This window comes from Pogona vitticeps, chromosome 5 (genome assembly GCF_051106095.1).
Source record: "Pogona vitticeps strain Pit_001003342236 chromosome 5, PviZW2.1, whole genome shotgun sequence".
In the NCBI taxonomy this organism is placed as follows: domain Eukaryota; kingdom Metazoa; phylum Chordata; class Lepidosauria; order Squamata; family Agamidae; genus Pogona; species Pogona vitticeps.
In genome coordinates, this window is record NC_135787.1 from 70296668 (window position 1) to 70312595 (window position 15928).

Genomic DNA, 15928 nt, shown 5'->3' on the forward strand with positions numbered 1-15928 from the left:
ACCTAGACAGCATCTTAAAAAGCAGAGGTTTCACCTTGCTGATAAAGGTCTGCATAGTCAAAGTTATGGTTTTTCCTGTAGTGATGTATGGAAGTGAGAGCTGGACTGCCGAAGAATTTATGCTTTTGAATTGTGGTGCTGGAGGAGGCTCTTGAGAGTTCCCTGGACTGCAAGAACAAACCAATCCATTCTAAAGGAAACCAACCCTGAGTGCTCACTGGAAGGACACATCCTGAAGCTGAGGCTCCAATACTTTGGCCATCTCATGAGAAGAGAAGACTCCCTGGAAAAGACCTTGATGTTAGGAAAGTGTGAAGGCAAGAGGAGAAGGGGACAACAGAGGAGGAGATGGTTGGACAGTGTCACTGAAGCTACCAACATGAATTTGATCCAACTCCGGGAGGGAGTGGAAGGTCTGGCATGCTCTGGTCCATGGGGTCACGAAGAGTCGGACACAACTTAATGACTAAACAACAACAACAGTTACCACATGTATTATGAATGAGGGTTGCATCTAATTAAATAATATACTTTTCTTACATCCTAAATAAAATTACTGCTTGTGTATTGTGTGGTGTAGTGCAGCATCTACAGAAGTGAGCTTATACAGAAACCTTGTGTAAACTAAAGTAATGGTTCCCTCCATTAGATCTGGAAGGTCCAGATATACCCTTTTCTCTCCCTTTCCTCCATGGCCACTGATAACTTTCCTATTTCAAAAGTTTGACTATAAGATTCTTGAAATCATTAATGTTTTCTTCTTAGCACTTGTTAAGTGTCACATGCATTGAAGACAATGAATTGGTGGGGCCACTCTTAATGTCACTTCTTTATTCTGTAGTGTGTGCATCGCGATTTGGCAGCACGAAATGTCCTCTTGGCACAAGGGAAAATTGTGAAGATCTGTGACTTTGGATTGGCTAGAGATATCATGCATGACTCGAACTATGTGTCCAAAGGCAGTGTATGTACCTTTACCTTTATTTTTTGGGGACAGTAATCCTTTGGGGACAGGGAAGGGAAAATCAGAGACTGAGTGGCCCCTTTTTCCTCTCTTTCACCATGACTGGATCAGCAATAGGGGTTGGCCATGTGGAAGGTGGCGACGCTCTTTTAACCACCCCTGCTCATCCACTCCCATTTGGAGATCTTCAGAATTGATTCCAAAGGCAAGGAAATAAGAAGTACAACTCCAGGGCCATTGCAGCTCTGTTGGAAGAATACCATCTTTCTCATGGAGGCATATGAAAGCAGACCTCCTAAACCTCAGAGAAGGAGATCCTATGAAAAATTCTATGGATCCCGAGCTACCTTCCTATGAACCAAACCACTGTAGTCTTGTCTGGAAACTGAGTGATGGCAACTGGACTTCTTTCCAGTTGCTATGAGTCAACTTCCAGATAACCTCACCTGACTGAGAATCTTCACAGATACATTGTAGCCCTAGTTTTTTAACTAGCATAGGATCTTAGACCAAAAATATACTGGGATAAAATCTTGAAGTTGAGTCATGGCAACTGGACTTCTTTCTTATTAGGTTGAAATGTTTTGCTACTCATCCAGTGTGGAAGCTATATCAGGGATCTCCTACCAACTCTCCTCAGATGGAAGAAGCTACTTGGATGAGTAGCAAAATGTTTCAACCCAGTAAGAAAGAAGTCCAGTTGCCATGACTCAACTTCCAGATAACCTCACCTGGATGACTGAGAATATTCACAGACATACTGGGATAAAAGTAAATGAACATAAGTGTTTCTTTAATTTTTTTAATCAGGCCCTCATTTCCCAAGACCTTATTCAATCAGCTAGCATGGAAACACTCTTCAGTGTCTTTCTGTAGAAATCAATTACTTTCTTTCCACTGGCTTCTGTAATTAATGACAGAATGCGAGGCTCATAATCACACAGCAATTGTTACTGTATGGAATAGAAATTTCTTAAACAAACCTGAAATGCGGAAAATCTGATATTTCATCAGATGATACTATTGATTCTGTAGTATAACACTTTTAAAAAGCTTCATTATATTTGGCTAGTTAGTGACAGTGTGATATGATGATGACAACAGTAGTGATGACAATGGCAACTACAATGGTGATTTTAAATTCTGCTACCCACCCGAAGCCTCTGAAACAGTCTAGAAATCAAATTTAAATATATTGGTTATGAACCTCTTATGTTTGCTCCTGTATTCATTCTCATTGACTCTTTGCATTCTTTTAGACCTTCCTTCCAGTGAAATGGATGGCACCTGAAAGCATTTTTGATAACCTGTATACAACATTAAGTGATGTCTGGTCTTATGGCATTCTGCTCTGGGAAATATTTTCTCTTGGTAGGTATCATAATTATTCTGGCATATAAAATAACCAATCTGCATAAATCTCTGGAGATTTACAAGCATGCTATTGTTTAGATGAATGTCTATAGCTGGTAGTATAGCCTCCCAAGCATTGGAGAATTTGATGCCCATCAACTCCGTCCATTGGCCATGCTGGCTTGCGGAAGTTCAGTAATATCTAGAGCAGGTACAGGCATGCTCTACCCCTCTCTGGATGTTACTGCAACCCCCTCCTCCCTCTCTGTTGTCTCTTTCCTCTTGGACTTCTGAGAGTCTGAGTTCAACAACACCTGGAAGACCACACTTTGCCATCTCTGATCAAGAGGGTCAGAAGTCCACCCCACAGATTCTCTGCTAAAGCTAATTGCTATTTTCAAAATATGAGGTTTTTGGAGCCCATCTGTACAATAATTGGAGCAGAGGGCTATATCTCAAAATGGGCCAGAAAGGACCAATACTTTACACATCCGAATAGTTATTCTTTATGTGCATATTATATACCTCCCACAACTATTGCTGATTATCTCCAGTGTGGATGGGGTGTGGCCAGACCCTCTCTTGAGTCTCTGTCCCTTAACTAGGTCTCTAGACAGTGGTTTCCTGTAAATTAAGTGAAGGGTGAGGGCAGGGCAGGGCTGGCCCTGGACCAAATGATGCCTCAGATAAATGATTGCACCCACTCACCTGTTCCACCAAACTTTTTGAATACATTGGGGGTTTGATTGAATTTGTAGCCCCTTTCATTTCAATGTAGGTTTTGCATGCATGATTGTCAGATGATACGTTTGTACACACACAGCATTAAATTTGTATTTATTAATGCTGTATTACATATTTCCTCTAAGTATAAAAAGGTGTTGTTAGTAACGGAAATGTACTGATGTCAATAAACCGATCCATAAATCAACACTGGATAGACCAGTATGAAAAAAAACCCTAATATAGTGAGTAACTGCCTTTTTATATTAACTGTAGGCCATTTGCCCATAAAGTTTCTAGCTTTTATCCTTGAAAATGGAACCACTGTGCCTCAGAGATCCAAATACCAGCTAGTAGCATCTTAAATAAATGCAAATAGAAAATGAATGACAATTTTTGATTTTACTTTGCTTTGTACTTGTCCCCCTGATTACCGGCACACGACCAACTCTATACTTTTGTGATAGCATGATTGAAAGAATTCTAAAAGTTCAAGAAAAATGTACTTCTCGGAAAGTCTTGAAGGGTCCTTCAAATTCTAGTAAATCCTGGAAAAATCTAGTGAGTCAATGGGGGAAAGAAGAATCCATGCAAGAAAGACCAAAAATATTCCAGATTCAACCCCCTCCCTTTCTAAAACAAGCCCCCTCCAAAACAACAACAACCAAACAAACAGAAAGTTTGTGAATCTATTGCTTGAATCTCAGCAAGCTGAATTCAGTGCCCAAAGAAACATTTCCAAACTACTCTGTCTGTCTGTCTGTCTGTCTGTCTGTCTGTCTGTCTGTCTGTCTGTCTGTCTGTCTGTCTGTCTGTCTGTCTGTCTGTCTGTATGTATGTATGTATGTATGTATGTATGTATGTATGTATGTATGTGTATGTATTTGGCTTCTATACTGCCCATCTGGCTACTAGGCCACTCTGGGCAGTTTACATACTAAACAAATAAAACATACACAATTCCAACGTAAACAATGAACATAATAATATAAAATCAAAATAAGGATAACACAACCAACAATTTAAATAATAATAATAAAAATAATATAGAGCAAGACAGCAGGACTGATAGTGTAAGTGTTGAGACCACTCACTGTAATTAGATGTTGTAATTAAGGTATTGCAAGGTCCGGGAAGGCCTGTCTTAGGTGGAAGTAGGCGGAATGGACCACAGATGCTATCTGAGGCTCCATTGATAGTGCTGGGTCCAGTAGTACACCAAAGCTGCAAACCTCATCCTTAGCGGAAAGAGTAACACCACCCCCCAAAAAGAGAGGAGGCACCAAATCCACAAACACTAGGGGCACCCACCTGCAAGATCTCAGTCTTGCCTGGGTTCAGCCTCATTCTATTTTCCCTCATCCACCCAGCACGGCATCCAGGCAATGCTCAAGGGATGGGACATCATCCTCTTCAGAAGGATGGAAGGAGAGATAGAGCTGGTGACACAAAGCTCCAAACTTCTTATGACCTCCCCCAGAGGCCTCATATAGATATTAAACAACATTGGGGAGATGATCTATCCCTGAGAGAACACACACAAGGGTCCAAGGGGTGGACATTATCTCGCCAAGCTGTACTCTCTGAGGATGGTCCCTGAGGAAGGACCGGAGCCAGGCCAAGGCCAGGCTGCCAGTCCCCAACCCAGAGAGCCACCCCAGGAGGATACCGTGGTTGATGGTATTGAAGGCCGCTGATAGGTTGAGGAGGACCAACAAGGACATTTTCCCCTATCAGTCTCCCTCAAAAGGTCAACTTGCAGAGTGGCCAATGCTGTCTCCATGCCATGGTGTGGGCCTGAAGCTAGACTGGAGTGGATCAAAGGGCATTGGTCTCCTCCAGGAGCACCTGAAGCTGATCAGCCACCACTCTCTCCACTAGCTTGCTGAGGAAGGGAACACTGGTGACGGGTCAATAGTTGTTATCATTGTCCGCTGGCAAGTTAGTTTTTTTTACAAATATTTCCACAAGGTACCTCCTGCAAACACAGCCTTGGTTAACTGTGCCCTATGCTGACTTTTCCCAATCATTGGCAAGCAGAAAACCCAAGAGGAATCATCTTATTCAGACATTCTGTGCCTGTTTGACATGTGGATGCTTCAAGGGTATAATCAGATCATATCTTGGTTGTAACTTGACTCAAATTACTTTCTGGAATTTTGGGGAACTGTTTAAAGCCTTGTCTTCAATGTACATTGAACAAGCAAAACAGCTTACCGATCATTGCAAAGCGATGTTTTCCCATTTAAAACATCATTATGCGATCGCTTTTGCAATCGCAAAAACTAAATCGCAATGCGGATTCATCGTTAAACGAATTGCTTGTTAAGCGAGGCACCACTGTATTTTGTTAGATAGCACTCATCCTTTATTTTAAAAAAAAATCTTTTGCACTATTTATTATTATTTATGTTTATACCCCACTTTCTTCCATCAACCTGAAAGTGGAACTCCTGGTTTTCCTCCTCCTGGTCTTCTCCTCACAACAAGCCTGTGAGATAGGTCAGGTTGAAGGGGGCCCAGTGCATTTCATGGACCAGTGTGGACTTGAACCTCAGTCTCCTACCCACCAGTCCGTCACTTTAGCCATAATGTCATATTGGCTCTTTTCTTGACTATTTAACAATATCTTATTTCTCTTTAATTTCAGGTGGTACCCCTTACCCTGGCATGATGGTTGACTCTACATTTTATAACAAAATCAAAAGTGGCTATCGAATGGCAAAGCCAGACCATGCTACCAATGAAGTGTATGTATTTTTCTTTTCCTTCTTATTTGTTACCATCATCTCTGAATTGCAGAGCTGGAAGGGGCCCCATGGAACTCCCCTATGTGTTAAGGAGGCACAGTGGGGAATCGAACTCCCAACTCCGCAGCCAGATACCTAAACTACCTGACTTTAAAAAAACAGAAACAATACCTACTGCATACTTGGACTCAAGTCCTTTCAGTATGCAATCCAAAAATATCCCAAACTGGGATAAAGAGCTGACTTATGGAGTGTTCTACAAGTTTATGGTAGAGCCACCTGTGAAGGATGCTGATGGGATTTCTCCACAGTTTGTTTGCGTTTTAAGAAAACTTATCTTTTAAGGTGACAAATGAACAAACAAACATATAAATGCTCATTTCACTCTTCTAAGAATTAAGCATTTTGGACAGCTTACATAAAGCATGGGGGATAGAGCAATAGTGAATCATGTTTCGTTCACCGGGATGCACATTTATTGTCACAGAAATAAAACTGAGCGTGCCCTATGTCTGAGAGTGACACAGCGTTCAGTGCTCCCCTTTTCTGTTATGGTTGTCTCCACCCTGTATTCTGTCATTAATTCCCTTACAAAATGTCCAAACTGCAGGTGCTTAAACCATTCCCCCACTCCCTGTTCACAGATATGACATCATGGTGAAATGCTGGAACAGTGAACCTGAGAAAAGGCCTTCTTTTTACCACTTGAGTGAAATAGTTGAAAATCTGTTGCCTGGAGAATACAAGAAGGTTTGTCTTTTTAAATACTGGAGGGTAAAAAATGAAGGAGAGATCTCAGAAGAGGTTCCTCAGTTGTGTTAGTGAGCTTTAGATCTAAAGTGGAGTGAGTTGTAAGTTGATTTGAAATGACATTGTAGAGAATGGTCAAAAGGTAGAGACACAGGTGAGGTTCCAGAAAGGTGCCTTCCCTGAGATAACTGCTTATGTCAGCGGAAGTGGGTTGGTGTACTTCTTTTTCCTCATGCACACCCCCAATGGCTTGGCAGAATGCAGAGGTTCCCTAGAGCCAGCTTCCAAGCAGCATGAGGGCCTACAGTGATTATGCTGAGCTATCCATCTTCCTTACTTCGAGTCCTAGCATCTCAGATTCAAAAGATTTCACACACAGGGCTGAGAATCTCAAGATAAGATTCCTGCCTGAAGCCATGGAGAGGTCCTGTCCAGTTTGTGCTGACAAGACTTGGCTAGATGAGCAAGGGACTGACTCAGTACAGGGCAGCTTCCCATGTTCCTGGATAAAACCACTGCCGACGCCTTAGAGCAGAGACAATAAAGGGCTAGATAAACTGGTGGTATGGATCTGTATGGATTCCAGGCATCCTTTTTCTTATCTCTTGCCTGGGTTAGAAGCTAGATACCAATACAGAATAAAATCAACTTGCCTAGTAACTAAATTTCACAGGAATATTTTTTTACAGTTTGTCTGGGCTTGGGCCAAATAAACATGGTGAATGTTACCTGGTCTGCACAGCTACTGGTTATAGCGGCTAGTAGGAGTCTAGTCCTGGCCCCCATGTTCCTGTGAAATTGTAATTGCACACAAATATATAGTATCATAAAGAAATATGGTGGCTTAGACCAGGACAGCATCACAGAATGCACACAAAGACAGGTGCAATGGCTGTAACAGGATGGAATAGAGCCAATAAACTGAAGCTGATGGAGGCTCTATGGCCTGGTGGTTCAGGAATTAGGTAGATAACCAGTTTCCTAGGGCCATCTTCAGTTAGCCTGCCAGTTGCGACCATTTCTGGACAGGGACAACCTGGCTATCATAGTTTATGTATTAGACTACTATAATGCAATTTACATAGGGCTGTCCTTGGAGACAACATGGGTTGTGCAATGAGTGCAATGTGCAGTAGCCCATATGACACTGGTTCTGAAAGAACTGCCATGGCTGCCAGTACAGTTCGAGTTCGAGTTAAAGACAGACTAAAAGCCAAAAGAAACTAGAAACATCCACTATAATAAATTATGCTAATAAGATTACCCAGCATGGTGTAGTGGATAGTAATCCCATTTTCCTTAACATTGTGAAACTGTTGCAGAATTTTGAATTTGGATTAAATCCCTCTAGTTGTGTAGCAGAAGTGCAGGAATTCACAGAGCAGAAAGTGTAAAATTCCTACTAACTATTGGTTAGTGCTATTAGTGACTGACAATTCTTCATCTTTAAAGATAGAATCCCACCAATCATATGAAGGGTGGTGTTTTTTTGTTTTGTTTGTTTTTTTAAAACAGTGATATACATGCACAACAGAAAACAGACCAGTCTCTTTAAAACTTCTGGAGATAAAATCTAGCATACCGAGGACTTAATATTTTCTTGGTCACTCCCTGACTTGTCCTTCCTCTCCCTCACAGATGGTGGCAACAGGCACCATAGCTTTGAAGTCCAACCCATGCACCCTGAAAGGAATCTTACGGTAGCACCATACTAGCTTTTATAAAGAAAAAGTGCAAGACAGTACTAGGGGTGGGATGCAGTCACAAGTCAGCTGAGCCAAGTCTGCTAAATCAATATTTTTCAGAGTTACGAGAGGATTCACTTAGACTTCCTGAAGAGTGACCACCCTGCTGTCACACGCATGAGAGCTGACTGTGACAACACCTACATTGGAGTCACTTACAAGAATGAGGACAAACTGAAGGACAGAGAGAGTGGATTTGATGAACAAAGACTCAGTGCTGACAGTGGCTACATAATCCCCCTGCCAGATATTGACCCTGTCTCTGAAGATGAACTTGGAAAAAGGAACAGGCACAGGTAAACCCTCTGTAATTTATTTATTTATTTACAATATATATTTTTAAAAATAAATTTATTAAATATCCGATCTAAACAACATAAACCTAACAGCACAATAAAATACAATTACATAATACATCAGTGCCACCGTCACCCTCAGGGCTAGCATTAATAAAATTTTAAATTTCATTCAGTCCATTTTCTCTCCAAAACTTCATTGTTTCCTCCCTCAGTGTATACTCCTTCCCTCTCCAAAATACATATTCCAAGAATACACTCCATATTTTCTTAAAATCATTATTTTTTTGATAGGCCTCTTCTTATTTTCATATCACATTTGTTTATCATTAATTGCCATATCCCATAGTTCTCTATGCCATTCCTCTAAATTGAGTTGGTTATCGTTTATCCAGTTTCTTGCAAAAATTAACCTTGCTGCCGTAATCATTATTACTATTAAATCTTTATTTTCTTTCAACAATTGATCCTTCTTGATTAAATTCAATAAAGCCATTGATGGGGATATTTGAATATTTAATCCAGTTATTTCCCTTATTTCTTTAAAAATTTGTTTCCATTCTTGCTTTCTTACTTCACATGACCACCACATATGTATATACGTCCCCTTCTCTTGCTTACACCTCCATCATAGTGATGATACATTTTTAATTATTATATTTAGTTTTCTTGGCGTTAAATACCACCTCCATATTACCTTATAAAATTTTTCTTTTATCCTTACAGACATGTTCTTCATAATTCTTTGGTCTCACATTTTATCCCATTCTTCTCCTATTACTTCTTTATCCAAATCATATTGCCACTGTGTTTTTAATCCTTGTGTATCCTGTTCGGCCTGAATTAATAATTTATATATTTGACTTAGTTCCCTTTCTCTCTGTCTTTTCCGCTAATTTAAATCTTTTTTCAATAATCTCTTCAAATTTTGTCATTTTTCTACCTCTCCCTTCCTTACTATTCCATTCCTGTGTCCATCTTTCTATTTGAATCATATTAAACCAAGAAATCCCATCTCCTCCCAAAATCTCTTTTATATTTCCTTTATCTCTCATCTTCTCCATCCAGTCTTTTATCCTATTTATCCCTTTATTTTTAAAAGATTTTCTGGAAAATTCTTTAAATCCACCGCCTGGGATAAAGGCGAGATCGGTGGGCTCAATAAACCTCTAAACTTTTTCCAATTTTCTAACATATTTTAAGGAAAGTAATCATTTTAATCTCTTCTCCAATTTTTTCTTTAAACAATATAGTCTCAATTCTTTCTTCCTTACCCTTCTTGTTCTTCTTTTTCCTTATCACCGTCAATCAAGTCTCGCTCCATCCCTTCCTCTTCATCGACTCCTGACTTTGCCCTAGGCTTTCCACCATCTTCATTTGCTCTTCCCACTCTTCTTTTATTAAAATTCCAAAGTCCTTTAAAAGATCCAAAGCTATTGGGACTGATGTAACCTTATGAAATTTTCCATTGTAATGCACCTTTAAAAACACTGGGTAACCCCAACTATATTTGACACTTTTTTTGAAGGATAGAGGTAATAACCCGCATTTGTCTTCTAAATACCATAGTTTCATGACAATAATAATTAAACACATGGATTGGGTTCCCCTCAAATACCAAATTCCCTGGATTCTCTCTTAAGATTTTCATCAGTTCCTCTTTTTTCCCTAAGGCTTGAACATCTAATCAGAATATGGTGAGGCTTTCCTCTGCGTCTTGAACCAACTCTATTATTTTATCCAAATCATAAACAGGCCAGTCTATTTTTGGTGCCGTCTTTTTCAGCCAGGCTAGGGCTAGTTCATTTAAGTCCTTCTCTTTGGAGCCCAAATCCAGAATTCCTTTCAATCTAATATTATTACGTCATAATTGGTAGTGTGGGATGATGGGCATTAGAGTCCAATAACTTCTCAAGGACCACATATTGCCTGGTTCTGTTCTACAAGCACAACTAGAAGCTCTGTAAAACCTCTGGTGAATTCTTAGGGAAGGAGTCTGTTTCCTCTATAAGTAAATAGCATGGGTGATTTTCAGAGTGCTCTTACACCTGCCTGTTTCCCTCTGTTGACTTATTCCAGTTCCCAGACATCCGAAGAAAGTGCCATTGAAACTGGTTCCAGCAGTTCTACATTTGTCAAGCGAGAAGATGAGACCATTGACGACATTGATATTATTGATGACATTGGAATGGATTCCTCAGAACTGGTGGAGGACAGCTTCCTGTAACTCTGAAGGATGTAGTAACCATTGTTTGAGCTTATTTGAAGTGAAAGGGGAATCTCCACATACAGCTCATTGACTTTTGATTCTATAAGGAAAACCACTTTAAAACAGACCATAAAGACTGGAAACGCCACGTGTCCCAATACGGAGCATTGGAATCTCACCTGGTTTGTAAATAACAAGACATTTGGAAACCAGCTTTTAAGTGTATTGGTAGCATCTCAGTATTGCTTGCAGTTTTCCGTAGACATGTGGACAAAGGAAAATGCCATGACTGGTCCGATTTGTGTTTCAAGGGCATTCACAACTCAGATGGATAACATTTCCAACATGGTGAAACATTCCCAATGTTATTTTATAAATACCTGTTTTTACCAGGGTATTTTGTGGAGTCTGCCTTTCTAAAAGAAGACCACTCAAGACTTCTGCATATTTTCTTCATTCAAGTCTCATTATAAGCTGCTGTTGAACGGCAATATGAGAAGATGAAGTACATTTTTAACCACTTTTGAAACTCAAAGGGATTCATACTAGGTAATCTTTTACTTTTGCAGCTAATGCAAAGAAAAGGGAATGATAATAATTTCCAAATCTTATACAATAGCTTAGTAAAAGAAACGAGACTCTTCATAACCATAGAGGAATAGTTGTTTACCTATTACTACTGTTCTCAGTATTACTACGTATAGTTTATAACTACTCCTTGTCCTTCATTAAAAACACAGTACTTAAAAAGTTTACTAATGAACTAAAATATTTTAGGACTTAAACATTTAAACAAAAGAGCTATTCTATTGACTGTTAACGATTTTGGTAAATTAAAACTAGTTTAGGAAGTAGGATGAGCTAACATATCCCTAAGGTATCCAGTAGTAATTTTCCATCCTTAGTGGTGTAGCTTTCCTAATACAATGGATTGATATGCTGGTGAAACCTCCTTTGATTCTGCAGAACTCTTTAACTTCTGAAGTCTATTTTCAAACCTTTCTTTGCAATCAGGTTTCTCAAGTTATTGTACAATAGATGTGTCTGGCTAATCAAGGCATTGCACATCTGAAAGTTTGTTTTGGGTTTACATGTGACTAATTGATTTGATGCACCAAATGCTCTTTCTGAAAAAGCTTCTTTCGGGGCCTGCGATTTCCAATTAAGTATGTAGCCATTTTTGCACACATAAAAAGAAAGGTTCTAGTTTAGCATTAACTTTTAAGAGAAGCATAATTGAATCATGATGTCATCACAAAGTGGTCAAGCACCAGTCTTTTACAACCAGTCCAATAGGCACTGAATCAGGCGCAAAGGAACTGTAGAAGCCTTTCCATGCATTACACTTTGGGGCAGGGTGGTGGCATATGCACATTTAAAACAAATAATGGGCCACACCTCCTTATTGTGAATGACAGAAGCCTGTCTTTGTAATGCGCAAAATGGCCTGGGGGAACATTGTTTTTTTCTTTGGGGCATTCTCAAACAAGAGTGTGCGATATAAAACCTTCTTTAATTTGCATTCCTTACACAAATATTAGTGTAACTGTGTTAAAATTGTTTTATGATTTAAAGTGCAATGCTATACATGTCTACTCAGTTCAGTAAAACTCATCTCCGGATGTGTACTGCAGCCTTAGGCTGTGATTTTGTCCTGGTGTCTGTGGAAATCATGAACTGGAATCTGTCTATGAAATGTAGGGACTGGGAGATAATGGTGCACAAAAAGGGATACTGTGATCTTATAAATTCAGTACTTAATTTCTATAAAGAGCAATGTCAGAAGGCTAACTTACTTAAAAGTTATGACTCATTGACTCATTCGCTCTGAAAGCCATGTTCCTTAAGCCTAAATATGCATGCAATGAAGTGTAGATGCTCAGTGATGAAGGGAAAGGAACTTGACCCATTCTCAGAGGCTATTTAAAAACTATAAATATACCAAGACTGAGACTTGGTACTGGAATCAGATGCTAGATCTGAGGCCTGGCATTAAGTTAGTATTATACAATCTGGCCCCATATGAACTTGTCCAGGATTTCCTGCAAAATTAATGGTCACTCAGTACCAGTAAGAATAGTGAATAGTAGCAATTGTTTTGGGGTGGATGACCAGTTTGAGCAACATGAAATGTTTTATAACAAATTCATAGATGTGCCTATGGTTACAGCAGAGGCTCCATAAATTACTAATATGATTGATAGAGGACTAATGCATAACCATAGCATGTGATGGAGCACTGGCTCTGTTGGTGCTAAGCTTCAGAGTAGTCAATATTACTGGGCACACCAGAACTGTTCATGAGCAACTGAAAGGACTGGAAAAAAAAAGTGCAATGCACATCAACATTGGACTGGTAATGATTTGGTGAATAATTACATACACCTTAGTGTCAACCATTGTTTAGTGTCAAGTGATATGTTGCAGGAATGAATTAGTAAAAACTCAGTTTTTTCCACCCTCAAACACAGATCTTCCCAGAGATTTCATTGATTTCCTTGGGAGATAGTTACCGGCAAGCATTCACATTTCTCTCCCCCATTGGAAATGATGGGATCTGAATGTTCTTCATTGTCGCAGGCTTGTACACAAAGTACATTCTGTGGTAAATAATTCACTGTGATTTTGAACACTAGAACACAATGGCTGAAATCGAGGAGTAACTCACAACCGAAGTAGCCACATTGACTCAGTGGGGATGTAGTTCACCGACTCCTCCATAGGTTCTATTGATTCAATGGGCCTACTCTTGTTGTGACTTTTGGATTTTCGTCGGAGTATGAAACAAGGCGTAGAACTATATAGGCAAAACTAATAAATTCAATGCGATGTTTTGGTTGTTGTGGGTTTTTCGGGCTCTTTGGCTGTGTTCTGAAGGTTGTTTAGAGTGCTGTCCTCTGAAGATGCTGGCCACAGAGATTGGCGAAACGTTAGGAAGAACAACCTTCAGAACACAGCGAAAGAGCCCAAAAAACCCACAACAACCATTAGATCCCGGCCGTGAAAGCCTTCGCGAATATATTCAATGTGATGTGTTCAGTACTGACACTCTATCTGCCAGATCAAGCCCCATTCTTGACAAACCAGCCACTGTAATGGTTGGGGAGGGGCCACAAAGGCCCCCCTCACATGTGTGTTTGTCAGTTGACTCTCCATGCATTACTGCACAAGGTCCAGGTCTTCTGTTTTGCAGACCAGGCGCTAACGAAGACAAAGTGTTCTTCCCTTGTCTCCTCTTCTTGTTGTCTTCATCCTCTACCTATGGTAATCTCAAATATGTGTAGCTTGCTTTTAATGTGCATTGATAATGTTGCTTACATTGCATTGTCCACCTATACCTATGTTTATTTCTGTTCTGCATAGAATGAATGATTATTTCTATTTGCTGCCTCATGCTAGTCCTTCCCAACATATTTTGGCAATGTAACTTTAGCTGGATTGGGACCAAGCTCTAGGCACGGACCAAAGTTAACAGCTGGATTTACAGTCTTATGAAAATGACAGTTCCTGGAACCGCAATGGACTGCATGTTGGAGAAATGTGTGAAGAAAATACTTTAACATAGGAGGTATCTCTTGGGCTAAGACTGCAATCCTATACCAACTTACCTGAAAATAAAACCCATTTAATTCAGTGGTACTTAATTTTCAGTTGACATGGATAGGACTGCACTGTTAGTCTTTCAAAGCTAGCTCAGAAACAGAAAAACAAACACCTGGGTGTTAGTACTCTAGTGACAGATCATAATCTTCATTACTTTTTCCCTTTTGTGGCTCAATTTTGAAAAGCCTGCAGAAAACAAACATCCAGTTTTTGTCTGGTCCATATTTGTATAGTGACAATCAAACTTTGCCTGTGAAACATGACTTTCCCATTTTGAAAGGCCAGCTCAATTCCTTAAAATGTGGTCTGCAAATGTACAAAACAGTCCTATGGTATAATGAGGGACATAAGATAAGGTGATGTTATACATCAATATGTATATATGTATTTTATATCGATTTTGAGGAGTACTGCCAAAACATTTATGACAAGCTGTATCACTGCCTTTGTTTATATTTTTTTTTACTGTGATATACTCCACAGGCACGCTAACTGTTGCACTTTTAAATGTCCAAAATTTATATTTTAGAATAATAAAGAAAAACGCATAAGCATTTCAAGAATGATGGTATTGTGATATGATTAAAAAGAACAAGCTAGAGTGATTGCTCATAGGTACAAAATGTAGTACAAATGCCCCTGTTCTTATTTTTTTGTCTTTAAAAAAACATGTAAATTAAGATCTTTATATTTCAATAAATGTTATATAATTTAAAGATACTGAGGAGGTTTTTACTTTTACTCCAAGCAAGCTATTTTATTCCACGCAGCCCTAACACAGGCAGTTCAGTTTGTTTGTTATTTTTGAAAGGTAGTTTCTGACTGATTCCATTTCAAAGACAGTATAGTGGTGCCTCGACTTACGACCATAATCCGTTCCAGAAGATGGACGTAACTCGAAATGGTCGTAAATCAAAGCACCATTTCCCATAGGAATGCACTGGAATGCAATTAATCCGTTCCAGTATTAAAAAAATACCCCAAAAAACAACCCACAGCCAGCCCCATTGGAATGCAATGGGGCTGAAAAACAAACAAAACACACACACACACCCCACAGCCAGCTCCATCAGAAAGCAATGAGGTTGGAAAACAAACAAACAAAAAAAGGATCAAGCCCCATCAGAACGCGATGGGGCTGAAAAGAAAAACACACCAAAACACCAAAAAAACATCACAGCACAGAAACACACCTCTTTTGATCGCAACGCGAAGCTCCGGCTGCAAGCCAAAGCAAAATTTTGTGGCCAGAGCTGGTCGCATCTCAAAATGGTTGTATAGTCGTTAAGTCGAGGCACAACTGTAGTGTATTAGCTTATGTGCACATCACAACCCACCACTTCCTAGGCATGCTGTCTCATAAGTAAATCTTAGTGAGATTTGTACAGCAGGCAATATTAAATATATATAGAATTGCAACTTCAGAATTTACTAATTTTAAAATGGTGACTCCTGCTTTCAGAATGATTATTCCTAGAGCAGCTGACAAATCAGAAAGTATTACATATGAACAATAAAAAGAGTGACTTAGTCAC

At 39.5% G+C, this 15928-nt stretch overlaps 1 protein-coding gene across 5 annotated transcripts in view; it reads left to right on the forward strand.

The window, feature by feature from the left end:
* The window catches only part of PDGFRA (platelet derived growth factor receptor alpha), a 66772-nt gene extending 51663 nt beyond the window's left edge, over nucleotides 1–15109 (forward strand). For all 5 annotated transcript variants that reach the window (XM_073001253.2, XM_078394676.1, XM_073001251.2 and 2 more), the window contains 6 exons: nucleotides 842–964; nucleotides 2224–2335; nucleotides 5691–5790; nucleotides 6435–6540; nucleotides 8346–8581; nucleotides 10661–15109. In XM_073001253.2, coding sequence (XP_072857354.2) covers nucleotides 842–964; nucleotides 2224–2335; nucleotides 5691–5790; nucleotides 6435–6540; nucleotides 8346–8581; nucleotides 10661–10808 — 825 coding nt within the window. In that variant the 3' untranslated portion in view covers nucleotides 10809–15109. The remainder of the gene's footprint in view (nucleotides 1–841; nucleotides 965–2223; nucleotides 2336–5690; nucleotides 5791–6434; nucleotides 6541–8345; nucleotides 8582–10660) is intronic.
* Nucleotides 15110–15928: the final 819 nt, after the last annotated feature.